Source organism: Primulina tabacum, chromosome 11 (genome assembly GCF_025594145.1).
Source record: "Primulina tabacum isolate GXHZ01 chromosome 11, ASM2559414v2, whole genome shotgun sequence".
In the NCBI taxonomy this organism is placed as follows: Eukaryota; Viridiplantae; Streptophyta; class Magnoliopsida; order Lamiales; family Gesneriaceae; genus Primulina; species Primulina tabacum.
The window spans coordinates 6,485,354-6,500,394 of record NC_134560.1 but is presented as its reverse complement, the minus strand read 5'-3'; the positions used below and the strand labels follow the sequence as shown (position 1 = coordinate 6,500,394).

The 15,041-nt window shown below is 33.5% G+C and overlaps 2 protein-coding genes across 2 annotated transcripts; both read left to right on the top strand.

Moving 5' to 3' along the window:
• The first annotated feature begins 709 nt into the window (after positions 1–709).
• LOC142519394 (pectinesterase 2-like) lies at positions 710–3,340 on the top strand. The gene is made up of 2 exons (XM_075622398.1): positions 710–1,638; positions 2,423–3,340. Exons 1-2 carry the CDS (start codon positions 777–779, stop codon positions 3,109–3,111), a joined length of 1,551 nt encoding a protein of 516 aa, XP_075478513.1. The 5' UTR covers positions 710–776; the 3' UTR covers positions 3,112–3,340.
• Positions 3,341–6,721: 3,381 nt separating this feature from the next.
• Positions 6,722–10,363, top strand: LOC142519347 (Golgi SNAP receptor complex member 1-2-like). The gene is made up of 6 exons (XM_075622337.1): positions 6,722–7,047; positions 8,275–8,471; positions 9,020–9,109; positions 9,189–9,260; positions 9,918–10,047; positions 10,133–10,363. The coding sequence occupies exons 1-6, from the start codon at positions 6,927–6,929 to the stop codon at positions 10,228–10,230; spliced, it is 708 nt and encodes a 235-aa protein (XP_075478452.1). The 5' UTR covers positions 6,722–6,926; the 3' UTR covers positions 10,231–10,363.
• Positions 10,364–15,041: the final 4,678 nt, after the last annotated feature.

Here is a 15,041-nt window from a genome sequence, read left to right as displayed (position 1 = left end):
CAACTCTAATACAAATTATTACGCGATAACATTTTGGCTGCCCAATTACATGATAAAATCCACGGTCTACGCAGATTAAAACAGACGAGAACAACAAGAACGACTCATGAAATGACATACTTTACACGTTGGTTTTGTACTTTGAGGAATACGGCTCGAAAATTTAGACATAAACCAAATATAATAGAATCGATAAATTAAAAGGAATTAGAAATTTTTTTTCTCTTTAAACCAAAACTAGATGACAAAAATTTGTGTGAGACGATTTCACGGATCGTATTTTGTGAGACAAATATCTTATTTAGTCATCCATGAAAAAATATTACTTTTTATACTAAAAATATTATTTTTTATTGTGAATATCAGTAGGGTTGATCCGTTTCACAGATAAAGATTCGTTGTGAGACGGATATCTTATTTGGGTCATCCATGAAAAAATATTATTTTTTATAGTAAAAATATTACTTTTTATTGTGACTATAGGTAGGATTCACCCGTCTCACATATAAAGATTCGTGAGACCGTCTCACAAAAGACATACTCTTTCATATATAGTACAACTCAATATTTTAAGAAATTTATATATTTTTAATCTTATATATCAAAATAAAAACTCGAAATATTAATTTGTTATTCTCGTCAGAGTATGTGTTATTTACCATGTAAGAGGGAAAAAATCATTTATCCAATACCAACAACTCCAAAATTCTTCTATCCCTCCTTCTCTATATATACCAACCATTAATGGAACAAATATAAACAAAACATAGCTAGCAATGGCATCAAAAACCCTATTCTCCATTATTCTTATCTCTATCTTCATTTCATCATCCATTTCTATCGATCCTAATTCTGTACGAAAATCTTGGTGCAGCCAAACACCATATCCGCAACCCTGTGAGTACTTCATGTCACACAACCCCAAGTACAAAACCATCAAATCCGAATCCGACTTCTTCAAACTGTCGAAAGAACTCGCCCTAGACCGCTGCTCTCTTGCGCGCAACAACCTACTACCCCTCGGTCCAAAGTGCCGTAACGAGCGTGAAAAGGCTGCTTGGGCCGACTGTGTAGAACTGTACGAGAGCACGATACTCAAAATCAACCAAACCGTTGATCCAAACGTGAAATGTCCTCCTGAAGATTCCCGCACTTGGCTCAGCACGGCCATGACGAATCTCGAGACGTGTCGAATGGGGTTCGTAGACTTTGGTCTCGCCGATTATGTTTTTCCTATGATGTCAAACAACGTTAGCATGCTACTCAGCAACGCACTAGCCTTGCATAATAGCGGCGGAGGGTTTCAGAAGCCGGATTATAAAAAAGGGTTCCCGAAATGGTTGGGTCCTGGTGACCGAAAGTTGCTACAGGCATCAAACCCGACGGCAAATATCGTGGTCGCTCAGGATGGTTCCGGCAACTACAAGACCGTGAGCGAGGCTATTTCTGCGGCCGGAAAACGGTCCGGAAGTGGAAGATATGTGATACATGTGAAGCAAGGTACTTATACAGAAAATGTGAATATTGGAAATAAACTGAAGAACATTATGTTGCTAGGGGATGGGATAGGGAAGACGATCATTACTGGAAGTAAGAGCGTTGGAGGAGGGAGCACCACCTTCAACTCGGCCACCGTTGGTAAGTTCAATAACTAAATTTCATCCCATTTAATCATATGATTTTTTTTATTGATATTATTTAATTACTGGTGAAAATTTAATATTACCGATATACATTTCTTGAGAAGCACCGATCTTTAATTTCTTGGTCAAGCAAAAATGGTTGAAAAAATTAGTTAATCATTTAAATTATAAGAAAGAAGAAATATCTTTCACCTAGATGAACATGATAAGCACTGATCACTAAAATTTCGTCTCCTCTGCTTTGTTATTTTTGAAGGAAATATAAGTAACATGACTATCTACATTTTATACTATGGAGGGAGGATTTTGAAATTTTAGAAGCGAAATATATTTATATAAATTGGAAGGAAATATGCCCTGCAGGTTGGCTAGCTCATCCGTGGAAATGGATGGCAGATATTATATATATGATGTATATATAATAAGAATGTGACAACGTTTACATGCATTGACTTTAATTTATAGATATAGATTGAAAAGTACTGATGCAGACAGATTTTTTTTAAAAAATACAACAATATCCGACTTCAAATTTGGAATCGTTAAAATGTTGACAAAAGCATTGCCCAAGTAAAAGACCAATATAATATGCACAAGTTAACCAATATACTCCATCGATATCCATTGTTAAACTCATTTGGAAAATCAAATTATATGAATATTGACTTTAATATTTAATGTAAAATAATATAACTACCTTCGAACTAGCTAGGTAATTAGATTATTAGAGTTATATTAATTGATTTAATTCTAATATTTTATGATATATTCATCTGCAGCTGTCACTGGTGATGGATTTATTGCTCGAGGAATCACCTTTAGAAACACCGCAGGAGCCGGCAATCACCAGGCGGTCGCCCTGCGTTCTGGATCAGATCTCTCTGTATTCTATCAATGCAGTTTCGAGGGCTACCAAGACACGCTCTATGTTCATTCCGAAAGACAATTTTATAAAGAATGCGATATATATGGCACAGTGGACTTCATATTTGGTAATGCAGCCGTGGTATTACAAAACTGCAACATATACCCAAGAAACCCCCCAAACAAGACAAATACCCTAACTGCTCAAGGTCGGACCGACCCGAACCAAAACACCGGGATATCCATCCATAATTGTCGGGTCACGGCTGCTTCGGATCTTAAACCGGTTCAAGGCTCCGTAAAGACGTATTTGGGACGTCCGTGGAAGAAATACTCTCGCACGGTGTTCATGAAGACCTTCTTGGATAGTTTGATCAATCCGGCAGGTTGGATGCCGTGGAGCGGGAACTTCGCGTTGGATACTTTGTATTATGGGGAATATGATAATACCGGTCCTGGTTCTTCCACTGCGAATCGGGTCGCATGGAAGGGTTATCGCGTGATTACTAGTGCAACTGAGGCATCTAAATTTACAGTCGGGAATTTTATTGCCGGGAGTTCTTGGTTACCGGGGACTAATGTGCCATTCACTTCTGGTCTTTAAATATTTATCATATTTCTTGGTTTGTGTTTGGTTTATTTGCCTTAAATTGTTTGTGTATCTATCTAGTATATATGGAAGAAGAAAAATAAAATAGTGTGGACACTGCATTTTATTTCTCCGATTCTTTATTTTACAGGAGTTTGTCGGCAATTGTATCCAAATATATTTGACTCTTGTAAGTCCTCGAGTTATGTAATAAGATAATACAATTTAATATCATGTTGTTTAATTGTGTTTGTTTATTCATATAATTAATTTCAGGTTTAAAAAAAAAAGCAAAAACTTGTGAGACAGTCTCACGGGTCGTATTTTGTGAGACAGATCTCTTATTTGAGTCATCCATGAAAAATTATTACTTTTTGTGCTAAGAGTATTACTTTTTATTATGAATATCGGTAGGGTTGACTCGTCTCACGGATAAAGATTCGTGAGACCGTCTCACAAGATATTTACTCCAAAAAAAAAGTGATGACGTTGTGCTTGTTCGCATTTTTTTAATCACGACATTCAATTTTAATGACCTTATTATAATACGCTTCACACAATTAATTACATTCGATACCTAATTAATTACAACTACACCTTTGATATATACATATAAATCTTCTAGCAGAAGTTTCGTCCATTAAATTTTTCACTTTAACCTGACTGAAAAGTGCCTGAATGAAGATTATAAAAATATGATAAATGTTACTAAACTAGATTTATTTTCTAACTGCTTCTTTAGTTTTCGTCGATTAATTTTTTATTATTGCCGTGATTAATATTTTCTGTCGATTTATTATATTATATCAGTTAAAAAGCACGAAAGATGTGTAGCCAAAATTAAACTAATTTTTTTCATAAAATAATGAAGCGGTGCAATTTGTAAAACAATATTAATAAGCTATATTAATAGTATTTGGGACTTGGCTTAATTGATGATTATATGTGAATTTATGAACTCGGAAAATTTAGATTAAAAGAAGGGGAAACTTGCAAATTTAGTCATTTATGTTTGTATCTGTGTGATTTTGGTTATCTATGCTATCACATTTCATTTTTAGTCAGTTTTTTTTCTACCTATTTTACTTATTTTTTTTAAGTGACACTGATGTCATATAAACATTTCCGAATAAAATGACCAAACAAACGTCTAACTGACAAAAAAATGAAAAATATATGATTAAAAACCAATTCTGATAATGTAACATATCAAAATCTCAAAAACTCAAATATAAAAGATGAAAAACATTTTTTCCTGAAAAGATATACAAATTTGTTTGTGCATAAAATTAATATAGTTAATATATCATCGACAATTGTCTAATTCCTTCTAAGTTAATTAGAAAGTCATATCATTAAAATTTTCATAATTTTTAGTTGAAATATAATTTAAAGTACATTAAATAAATTATTTTTTGAATTTATTGGTTGTAATCGTTAAAAAGAAAAGTAACCTGAAAATATAATAGCCTAGAAATAATAATTCCAACAAACAACATGATTTATGCTTGTCGTTTTGAAGTATAGTATTTTAAATCTTTTTTTAAAAAAAATAAATTTTTATTTCTTTCGGACGTCACTGTAATTTTTTATATAAAAACTTTTCTTTTCAAAAATAATTAATCCACAGCCAAATGAACTCTGATCAATTAATAGGTAGGAGAATGAATTTTAGATTGGGCAATGATCTGGACCGCTGCATGGTTGCGCAAGACAGCCTGCGATCCCTCCGTCCAAAATGCCGCAACAAACAAGAAAAGTCTATTTGGGCCGCTTGCGTAGAGTTATACCATAGCACTATCCGACTATCCGTAAGCTCAACCAGACTTTTGATCGATCCAAACGGGAAGTGCAGTTCTGATGATGCGCAAACATGGCTCAGGACGGCTCTGACGAATCTCGATACTTGTAGAACCGATTTCGTAGAACTTGGTGTGATAGGTTTTGTTCTCCCGTTGATCTCGAACAACGTCAGCATGTTGCTTAGCAACACGCTAGCCTTGAATAATGCCGATGGAGGGTTTCAGCAGCCGAGTTATAAAAAAGGCTTCCCGACTTGGGTGGGGCATGGCGACCGGAAGTTGCTGCAGCCTCAAATCCTCAGGCAAATGCAGTGGTGGCTTCGCGTTGGATACTTTTGTAGTTTATCATGCAAAATATAAGACTGCATGTGACATTTAACTTTGTGTTTGACTTCATGGAATTGAAAACAATTTGGAATTACAAATATCATTTTAAACTCTCTTTTAGACAAATACTTATAAAATGTTTTTATAAATTGTTTTTTAAAAATATTTTATAAAATGTTTTATAAGGTATTTTAAGAACAAATATGCATTTAGATAACTATTTTATGAAAACGTTTTTACATTTAAAAAGTAATATATTTGATTTCAATTATTTTCTTCATTTTTAAAAACATTAAAAAAAACACATCTAGCTAGGTTGTTTTATAAAAATATACTCGGAGAACATTTTTTTTAAAAATTTAATTAAAAAATGTTCTACAAAATTTTTAGCTAAATATATAGCTTAAGTTCTTTTCATTTAAAAAACGCTAAAAACATTTTAAAATTGTTTGTTCAAAACGAGCATTTTGTGACTTTTGGTTGCGGTTTGCTCGCCTATGGCCTCACGTACGACTTGATTTCTCCATTATGTGGTGCTATGGCACAACCCTACTTAATTACGATCCACACTAAACCATCTTTTTCGTGCCAAACAACGAATAAAATTGGCCCCGAGAAATTAAAATTGTCATTACCCGTTATTAGGCATGCCAAACCATGCCTAAAAGTAGGGATGGAACATAAAATTCCTCCGATATAATTAATTAGCAATGAAACATACAAGATTCTATTGCTACTTTTCACAGAATTTGACATATTCATTTTGTCCCAGAGTGCATGTAAGAAACCACTATCTGTTTATAACATACATATATACATTAGTAATTTGGTTTAAATATAATTTACTTTATTGATGTCTCGAGCTCAGAAAATTGGTGTATGCTGTGTAACTGTTAGTTGTCCATATCGGTTGGATAAAATACTTGGGAGTTGTATATATGGTCTTAAACAATCCTCCCCCTTGAGCTAGTTTTTGGGGTTGAGTTAAGTGCAAGTTCCAATTTTAACAGTAACACAACAAAAAATCCAATGTCTATGTGATCTCACTTCCATAAAATGTACTTTATTAATTAAATAGGTAATATATGCCTAATTAATTATACTTAGAGTAGGTCTTTTGTGAGAGGGTCTCACGAATCTTTATCCGTGAGACAGGTTAAACATACTAATATTCACAATAAAAAAGTGATATTCTTAGCATAAAAAGTAATATTTTTCATTGATAACCCAAATAAGATATCCGCCTCACAAAATACGATCCGTGAGACCGTCTCACACAAGTTTTTGTCTTACAACTTAATAGTACCAACAATCACCATTTTCATTTTTTTAAGGACTTGTAATTCAAAAAATGCTACTTTTTTCTATCAGTAATTAAAAATATTTTTAATTCAGAAAGTGACAATAAAAAAATATTTTAAATTCTCAAATTGAGTTCTAAAAATTATAATATAAAACTAAAAGGCCCAGTTTTTTGAGCCCATAAAATTAGAACCCAAACGATTTTGAAGAGTTTCTCGAAATGAAGGAATATGAGATTCGAGTGTTTAAAAAGCGAGTGCAGCACCGAAGCATCGGATTCTGCAAATCCAACTGTAATAACTGACGGATTCGTATCGAAATCAGGACAAGGAGTGAAGTGGAGGAACTGTTGGAAAACGACGCGGATCCGTATAGATCCGGATTGGTGGGGATCTAATTATGGACGTGTTTCAGGACTCGGGATGGGAAGAGCTCCGCAAAGAGGCGCGAAAAATTGAAGGCGATCTCGATGTTAAGCTCTCTTCTTACGCGAAGCTCGGCTCTCGATTGACCCAAGGAGGTACTACTTTTGTCAGCACCAGTAGTTAATTTGGTACGATGTTCATTTATTTATTTATTCATCGTTTATATAATTTTACTCTGTATTTCGATAGTTGCCAATGGTGACGGGGAGTTTCTTGTTGTAAAACCTGTATTTCCATTTTAAATTTTGGGAAAATGTTTTATATTTTAGGTGGCAAAGCTTTGGTTGCCGTTTCAGGATCGGGTTTCGTGTAAATTTTGGATATAATTGGATGTGATTAGTGCTTTAAACAATTTTTCAGAGATACATAATTTGGAAGTTAATCGTGAAAATTAGCATATATTTTGTGATTAATTCGTGAATAGGATTTCTTGTCAATTGAGTAGTGTATTAATAATGCTGTAAAACATGATGATCTCATAATTTGGCTTGTTAATCAACTTAGAAGCATACAGAACATGGATCAATATCTGAATAACTCCGCCTTGGTACTCTAATGGACTTTTTTCTCATACATGTGCTTTAACTAGTTGGATGGAAGAGATTTATATGAAGAAGAATGTTGTGGTGAAGGCTTTGTGTTTAATTGTTGAGTTTTGTTGTTTTCCTGTATAGTCCATGTATTCATCAAGATTAGGGGAAATTCTTCTGAGAAATGGCGCATGTGTATGGATCTTTGCAGTTTATTAGTGAAACTCGTTTTATCAATTAGTTTTAGGTTCCTTTGGCATGTGCCTGATTGAAGATGAAAACCAATGAGCGACACCACCTCTGTATTTCTACAGTTGCCATGTTTGAACCAGATTATTGCATGCTTTTATATCCATAGTATGCAGACATTCTAGAAAGCAAGTGACAGGGTATTTAACATACTTTAGCTGGCTTAGGTAAATTGGATTGAAAAAATCAAGTCTTGTAAGGAACATCATGATATTAATAATTAATATTTCTGGACAGGTCTTATAGCTTGTTGTTTCTTTGGTATCCACCACAATTTATTTTATAATAATATTTCTTTCTTTTGTGTTGCGATAATTTTGTGTTAGTTTGTAACGTATACAGTGCTTCACGTCATGCAGTATAATTCGAAAAAACATTCCAACATTCTTCCTTCGTTCCTTCGTTATAAAAGCAATTATTGATATGATTGCAAGATCTCTCTCCTGGGATAGTCCGGAAAAATTGATGATTCGATAAATCCTTTACTTTTATTTTATGATTTTCACTTAGGTGCTCATGTATCTGAGTTGTGCTGTTTTCCAGGCTATGTCGACCCTGGTTCACCAACTCTTGGTTCTAGCAGGTCTTTGAAGTCTGTGGAAATGGAGATTCAGTCATCACTTGAGAAGCTACATGATATAAATGATTCCATGAGTAGATGTGCTGCATCTGCTGCGCCTGCTGCTTCAGTTACTCAAAAGCTAGCAAGACACAGAGACATACTGCAAGATTTTTCCCAGGTTATTTACTTGATTCATGATCTTTTTGCTAATATATAATAATTTGTGCAAATGATGAACAAGTCAGGAAATTTTCTTTCTTACTTCAATTCTATCGCCTTTTCTACCAAAACAATGAAAAACTTTAGAACAGCTCAAGCAAAATATTTGTTCGTTTTATTCATTATGCATCTATAAAGGTAAAAACTGCACGAGGTTTTGATGTTAATGGTAACTTCTCAGGTTTCGGCCACATTAACTTGCAAATCGCAACTTCCTTTAAAATATTTATTTTGCTTGCACTTGCAGAATATATACAAACTTTTTGTTCTTCTCATTTTTAATTTACTTTATATGATGATTTGCTCTGTGTTATTAGAAACAAAACTAATGATTGAAAAAATTGGTTTCGGAGTTTCAGTTCCTTTATGGCTTTTGTTTTTGCATTGTGTCTAGGGTTTTTCAAAATGCTTCCTTGTGCTTTTCTTGTATTAGTCTTTGTATCGTTTGATGTTCCATATTTTTTTTATCTGTTATCGTGGTTAGGTTGATTTCTAATACTAATATAGGAATTTAGACGCATCAAGGGAAATATTAACTCAACGAGGGAACATGCAGAGCTTCTTAGTTTTGCCCACGATGATATCAGTGACTACAAGGTGAGAGCATTAAATATCAAATTATGAGTAAAAAAAATTGTTCTTGGTTCTCTTCTTGCTAAATGCTAAATATGTGCAGGCATATGACAGTGATTCTCCAAGAATGCTGTTACTTCGGGAGAGAGCTGCCATAGATGGAAGCATATCTCATGTAAGACTTATAAGCTGCTTGACTAGAATGTTTTGATAAATATTGCAGAAGAACATTTCTTCCATCATGTGTGAATTGGTGAGCGACCAAGGTTGATGCTGTAATCATTCAAATTGTACCATTGATATATGACTAATATACCAAGTGCCAGCTATGGATTCCAATGTCTCTGCATTGGGGGAACCTGTTACTTTACCTAACAGTTTCACACTTTCTTTATCTGGGTTCGACATTTTAGGCTTTTGTTCATTTGAAAGCCCAACTATTTGATTCTGTTTAGTGAGGAAAAGAGAGCCAGCCAGCATTACAACTTCATGAGCTGGCTGCCACGGCTCTGTTGATGTGTATTCTTGAGATTTTGTCCAAATTGTTGTCCTACTGATTAACAGAACTGTTAATAATCAAATGCGCTGTCACGTGGCGGAGTTGGGCATAATAGAATTTAGTTGAGGCACACTATTTACACTGTTTTTATGTAGTTCAATATTCTTTTGTGATTAATCACGATGCCACACTCTTTATTTTCTTTGTTGAAGACACTGATTTTGTAAGATTGAAAAGTTGACCTTGTTTTTTTTTTGTTTTTTGTTTTTGTAATCGCATGGTTTTATGTGTTTCACAGCTTCTTGTGGCTTTGCATCTTTTACCCCCTTACAGATTGATGATGTGATCAACCAAGCTCAAGCTACTAAAGCTTCATTGTCCTCTCAAAGGGCCTTGTTTGGAGATGTTCAAGGAAAACTCAAGACACTAAGTGACAAATTTCCGGTCATTCGTGGTGTACTTGGTAATTATCTACCGACGATAGTTTCTGTAGATTTTTTTAAATTTGAAAATACATTTATGAATATGTTAATTGATTATCCTCACAGGTTCAATCAGAAGGAAGCGATCAAGAGACAATCTCATCCTGTCTGCAGTCATTGTTGCCTGTACACTTTTTCTTATCATCTATTGGCTTTCTAAGTGAACACACAGTCTGATGTCAAAAGTGAGGCTTTTCCAAGAAATTTTGCCAAGTTTTTCGATTCCAAACATGACTTATTTGACGTTATATTGTCCAAGACTAGTATACATACCCCTACTATCATTTATTCAACATATATCTGGCCTCACGTGTTTGCTCGTTAGAGAACTGTGGAATCGTGATCTTCTCCATTGCATTTGAAATTAATCCAGATAGTCTTACGAGCTGTCTTCTAGACAGTTGTCTTACTGGAATCTGTCAAACGATTAGTAACAATAGGTGCTCATGAGACTTAAATATGGTTCCCACGTCTCAATGTTAAGATTGAAACTTGAACATAACTCAAAGGAGGAGGACTGTCCAAGGCAATATATACAAATCCAACCGATATGGGACAACTAACACACCTTCCTCACGTTCAGGAATGAAAGCGTGAAGTTTACAAATGACCCAATTATGGGCAGAATGGGTGACCCAACTATGGACAGTCCAACACATAACGGTGGAACCTGAGCTCTGATAACTTGTTAAGATTGGAATTTGGACCTAACTCAACCCCAAAAGCTAGCTCATGGGGGAGGATTGTCCAAGACCATATATACAACTCTCAGGTATTTTATCCAATCGATATGGGACAACTAACACTCGACGTATAGTTTAGAAAAATCACATATGATTATATTTTTTAAAAGTTTGTAGGAGTTTCATGTAAATTGAGTTGCTAGCGAGGAATTATATTTATGTTTGAACAAATAAGTTTATATACATTTGCGGGATATATTTAGTCATTTCTAAATTTTTATAAAAAAAATTTAGCTCTTCAAGGTCGAGCTATTTAATACAATATATGAATCACATGTGATTATATAAATGGACTACTCGGCAACATTTGGCCAAGTTTGAATATTCAAATCCATGAGTGGATTTAAAATCATAATTTGAATCGTCAAAATATCTACTGAGATGTAGGGCAAAAAGAGTAAAATCTTTGGTGTGATAGGAAGTATTGGTAGGGATGGGTTGTCAAATTACAAAGACCAACAGAAACTTCTGTTGGCCTTTTAAATGCTTGGTCAGTTTGACACTGTGAATGTGCTGTATCATTTAATTTATAGGTGTACGTCTTTTGCATGGGTTAAAAATTGTCGCACTAAAAATATTTGTCAGAACAGGAGAATTATATGTATTTTATTAGTTTTTCTGTTTCTTTTTTAAAAAAAAACTTTTTTTTCCAGAAATTATAACACTTTTAGTCAATATTTCTTGTATCTTCGAGCAAAAAATAAGAAAAAATTTATGACACGTATATATGTCAAGTGTCCCTTCAACAAAATATCAGCGCATGCAAAAGTGGAGCGGATGAGAAACTGCGTGTGTTTCCACCTCTATATGACATGTCAATGCGATGATCGTGAAATGGCAGATTGCCTCATTATTTCTCGCAAATAGAATATGGGAATTCTGATAAAATCAAAATGTATGACAAGAACTGACAGACATATCCTGAGAACAAATAGTGGTTTATTTTCTTGTCCGATGCAGTAAGGTAAATGATATTATATATATCTATATGTATTTTATACTTGTTAAAGTGTGAGTGAAAAGTAAATTTTTCCATTTGTGAAAAGACCATATAACCTTTCATCCACGTAACTTATAAAATAAAAAAAAAAAGATACTAAAAAAATATATTTGAAAATTTTAAAAAATAATAAAGACATACATTTAAAATCAAATCAACTTTTTATTATTAATATATATTTATGTCTATATGTTACCATCAAAGATAAAAATCTAGAGAAGGTTGAATGAATTGTTATACAAACTATGTTGAATAATGCTAACTTAAGTTGTGTTAGCAGCTTGGAAAACTTATGAAGTATGCTGAAATCAGTCTTGTGGAGAACTGGTAGTTCATCGTCATTTATCAACATCTTAAACTCCGATTCAAACTTTGACTTGTGAATATGAATTTGTAGATCATTGTCTTATCTTCTTAACACATATTGGATCATTCTATTTGGATAATTGGGCTTAACAAACTAACCAAAATACCGCAACTGATCATGCTCAACTGGTCCTTGCTTATCAGCCAGACAGATAAGCCTTATTCAGCTGTCACGGACAAAGCTAGAACGTCAACCGCAAATGAAATATGCGCCATCTCTTTATCGAATCCTTTGGGATGGTTGAAATCTTTCTATTGGCCTAATTTACCTTCTCTTGCCCCAAGCCAAGAAAAGGAACCCAACTTATTATAGAAATTTTCCGATCAATGATTAAGCTTGCATCTCTATCGGAGAAATTAGTTTGTTGACCTGCTAAATGGATGACTTGACTCTGACCGTCCTGTCTCTACAGAAGAACCATTTAAATGGTACGGTGTTCATCCAACACCTAACTCGATGACACTTTGGTTACGAACTATACATCTACCCAGAATAAAACACCTTGGAAGCCCCCGCCTCTCCTTCCCTTTTTTTTTGGTATTGCTACCGGTACCGAACTATCTCACAACGTTCTAAACCCAACACGCACACCACTTAAATCGGCGAACGATCCTTGCTGCAATCAATTTTCCTAGTTGATATCCTATTTAGTCCAATTGATGTGAAATACGACTTGTTTCAAATTTAGTTTTCTGTTAGGTCGTTTGGCGGCCAGTCATTTTCATCATCAAGTTGAGAGATATCATCGAAGTACTGCAGCTTGCTAGATTTTTAGTTTGGTTAAATTCGAGTTTCAACTTCCATTTTGAGTTATCAAGTTTACAATTGAGTAAATATGTTAGAATCACAATAAAAAATTTTGTTATCATTAAAATCAAGATTTTTAGAGTTTCTGAGCCTAGCAGAGTATCTAATTGTACAAATACAATAGTGTTTGGGATAATATTTTTCTTCATAGAACCGTGGAGTATGATGATTGTCCGATCATATTAAAAAAATTATCTACTTTATTTGTTTCATTTAAATATCACTTACAACAAAAAATAAGACCTACGTTTTTAAATTTTTTCCAATGCAAATAGATAAATTGAAAAGCCTTATTTTTCTTAATAAAGTAATTGATAAATCAGTGCGCATTTTCAAAAAGCCAAAATATTCAAACAAAAAGACATGATTCAACCCCAAAATGATAATAGAGCAACAAAAGTAGATCTAATATGAAGATGATGAAGATATATATTTGGAAAAAGATATGCAAATTATTGATATCAAAAAATAACAAGCGCTCAAAAAAACGAAGAAGAAAATATTGTTTCATATCATGAGAAAATAATATATAAAAATTAGAAAAAAAATAAAGATTTCAAGTTATTAGGCTAAGTAAAAGAGGATTAAAAATAAGTACATGTTTAAAAACATATTCGATATCTCTGATATAATAAAATTTAATGCATTAATGCACATGTACATTATACTTATCATATTAACATTGTAACAAAATAAATAAAAACACACTCTTGACATTAATTAATTCACTTGGGGAGTGTTTGGTTTGATGGATAAGGTGGGTTTATTTTTTTTAACCCACCTTATCCCTCGTTTGGTACTCGTGATTATTTAACCAAGTCAATACCTCCTATGAATGATTAGGTTATATTAGGTGGGTTAAAATAATACTTACTCACCCCCTAGGATTATTTATCCAACTCTTAATCCTTCCTATTTTTCAATATTACCCTTCTCCTATATCCAAACTCACCACCATTTCCCGCCACGACCGTCGCCACCGACCACCGACCGCCGCCGTCGGACCGCCGCCGAACTGCCGTCGCCGGACCGCCGCCGTCGCCGCCGGAGTGGAAGAAGAAAAAAAAGAAGAAAGGGCAATTTTGTCCTCATCAAAAAATTCAAAATTATCCTACACTTAAAAATCATACAAAACATAACACCATATATTACATTCCTACAACAACCATTTTCTTTATCATTTACTTACTAATCATTAGTTTATTTTATCTTCCAAACCAAACGCAGCCTTGGATAATTAATTTTTACCAAAACAACTTTTTTTCGACGTGCATTACACGTCTTTTTTCCTACTACCTATAAAAATATGGATAGATGAAAATATTTTTCAATTGTGAATTAGTCAAACTAGCCATCCATATGTGAAACATTAGACATTACATTGATATTTTTTGTAAATATATTTATGTGATAGAGACATACATGGTAAAACATCATTGCTTCTTTAACTGAAATTATGGTTTTTCAATTGTTGACTTTGTCAAACTGGTTAGAAGTTATATTGATGTATTGAGATCATCAGTTGTGTAATTAATATATACAAATTAGAATTTTAATGAGAGGAAGAAAATAGCCTAAAATTACTTTTCTAACAAAATCCATTCCTATATGGTGGTCATCTCTTATTCCAAGAATTTAGAAAATTATTAAATATTACATATATACTAATCATGGAGACATACGCAATGTATATACATAAAATAAATACTAAATATTATAGCGTTATATTTTACAATAACAGTAAGTAGCAAACTATGTGAAAATTTTATGATATGAGAAGCTAAATTTAAATAAAGGAAGGGAGTATCTTTATCGGACCATGACATCGTAATAGTTTTTATAAAGCTCTCAAGTTTAATATATATATATCATGGTGCTAGCTGGTGACAGCCATAGATAATCAGTACTTAAGCCAAGACATAAATAATCTAGGTGGTGCATGTTTTGTCGAAACTTTTTGCCACCTCTATAGAAAATTAGATTCCTTTTTCATTCTTACAAACATCAAAGCATGGAGATTCATAAATCACACATGGTGCCTAGACTTGATACAAATGT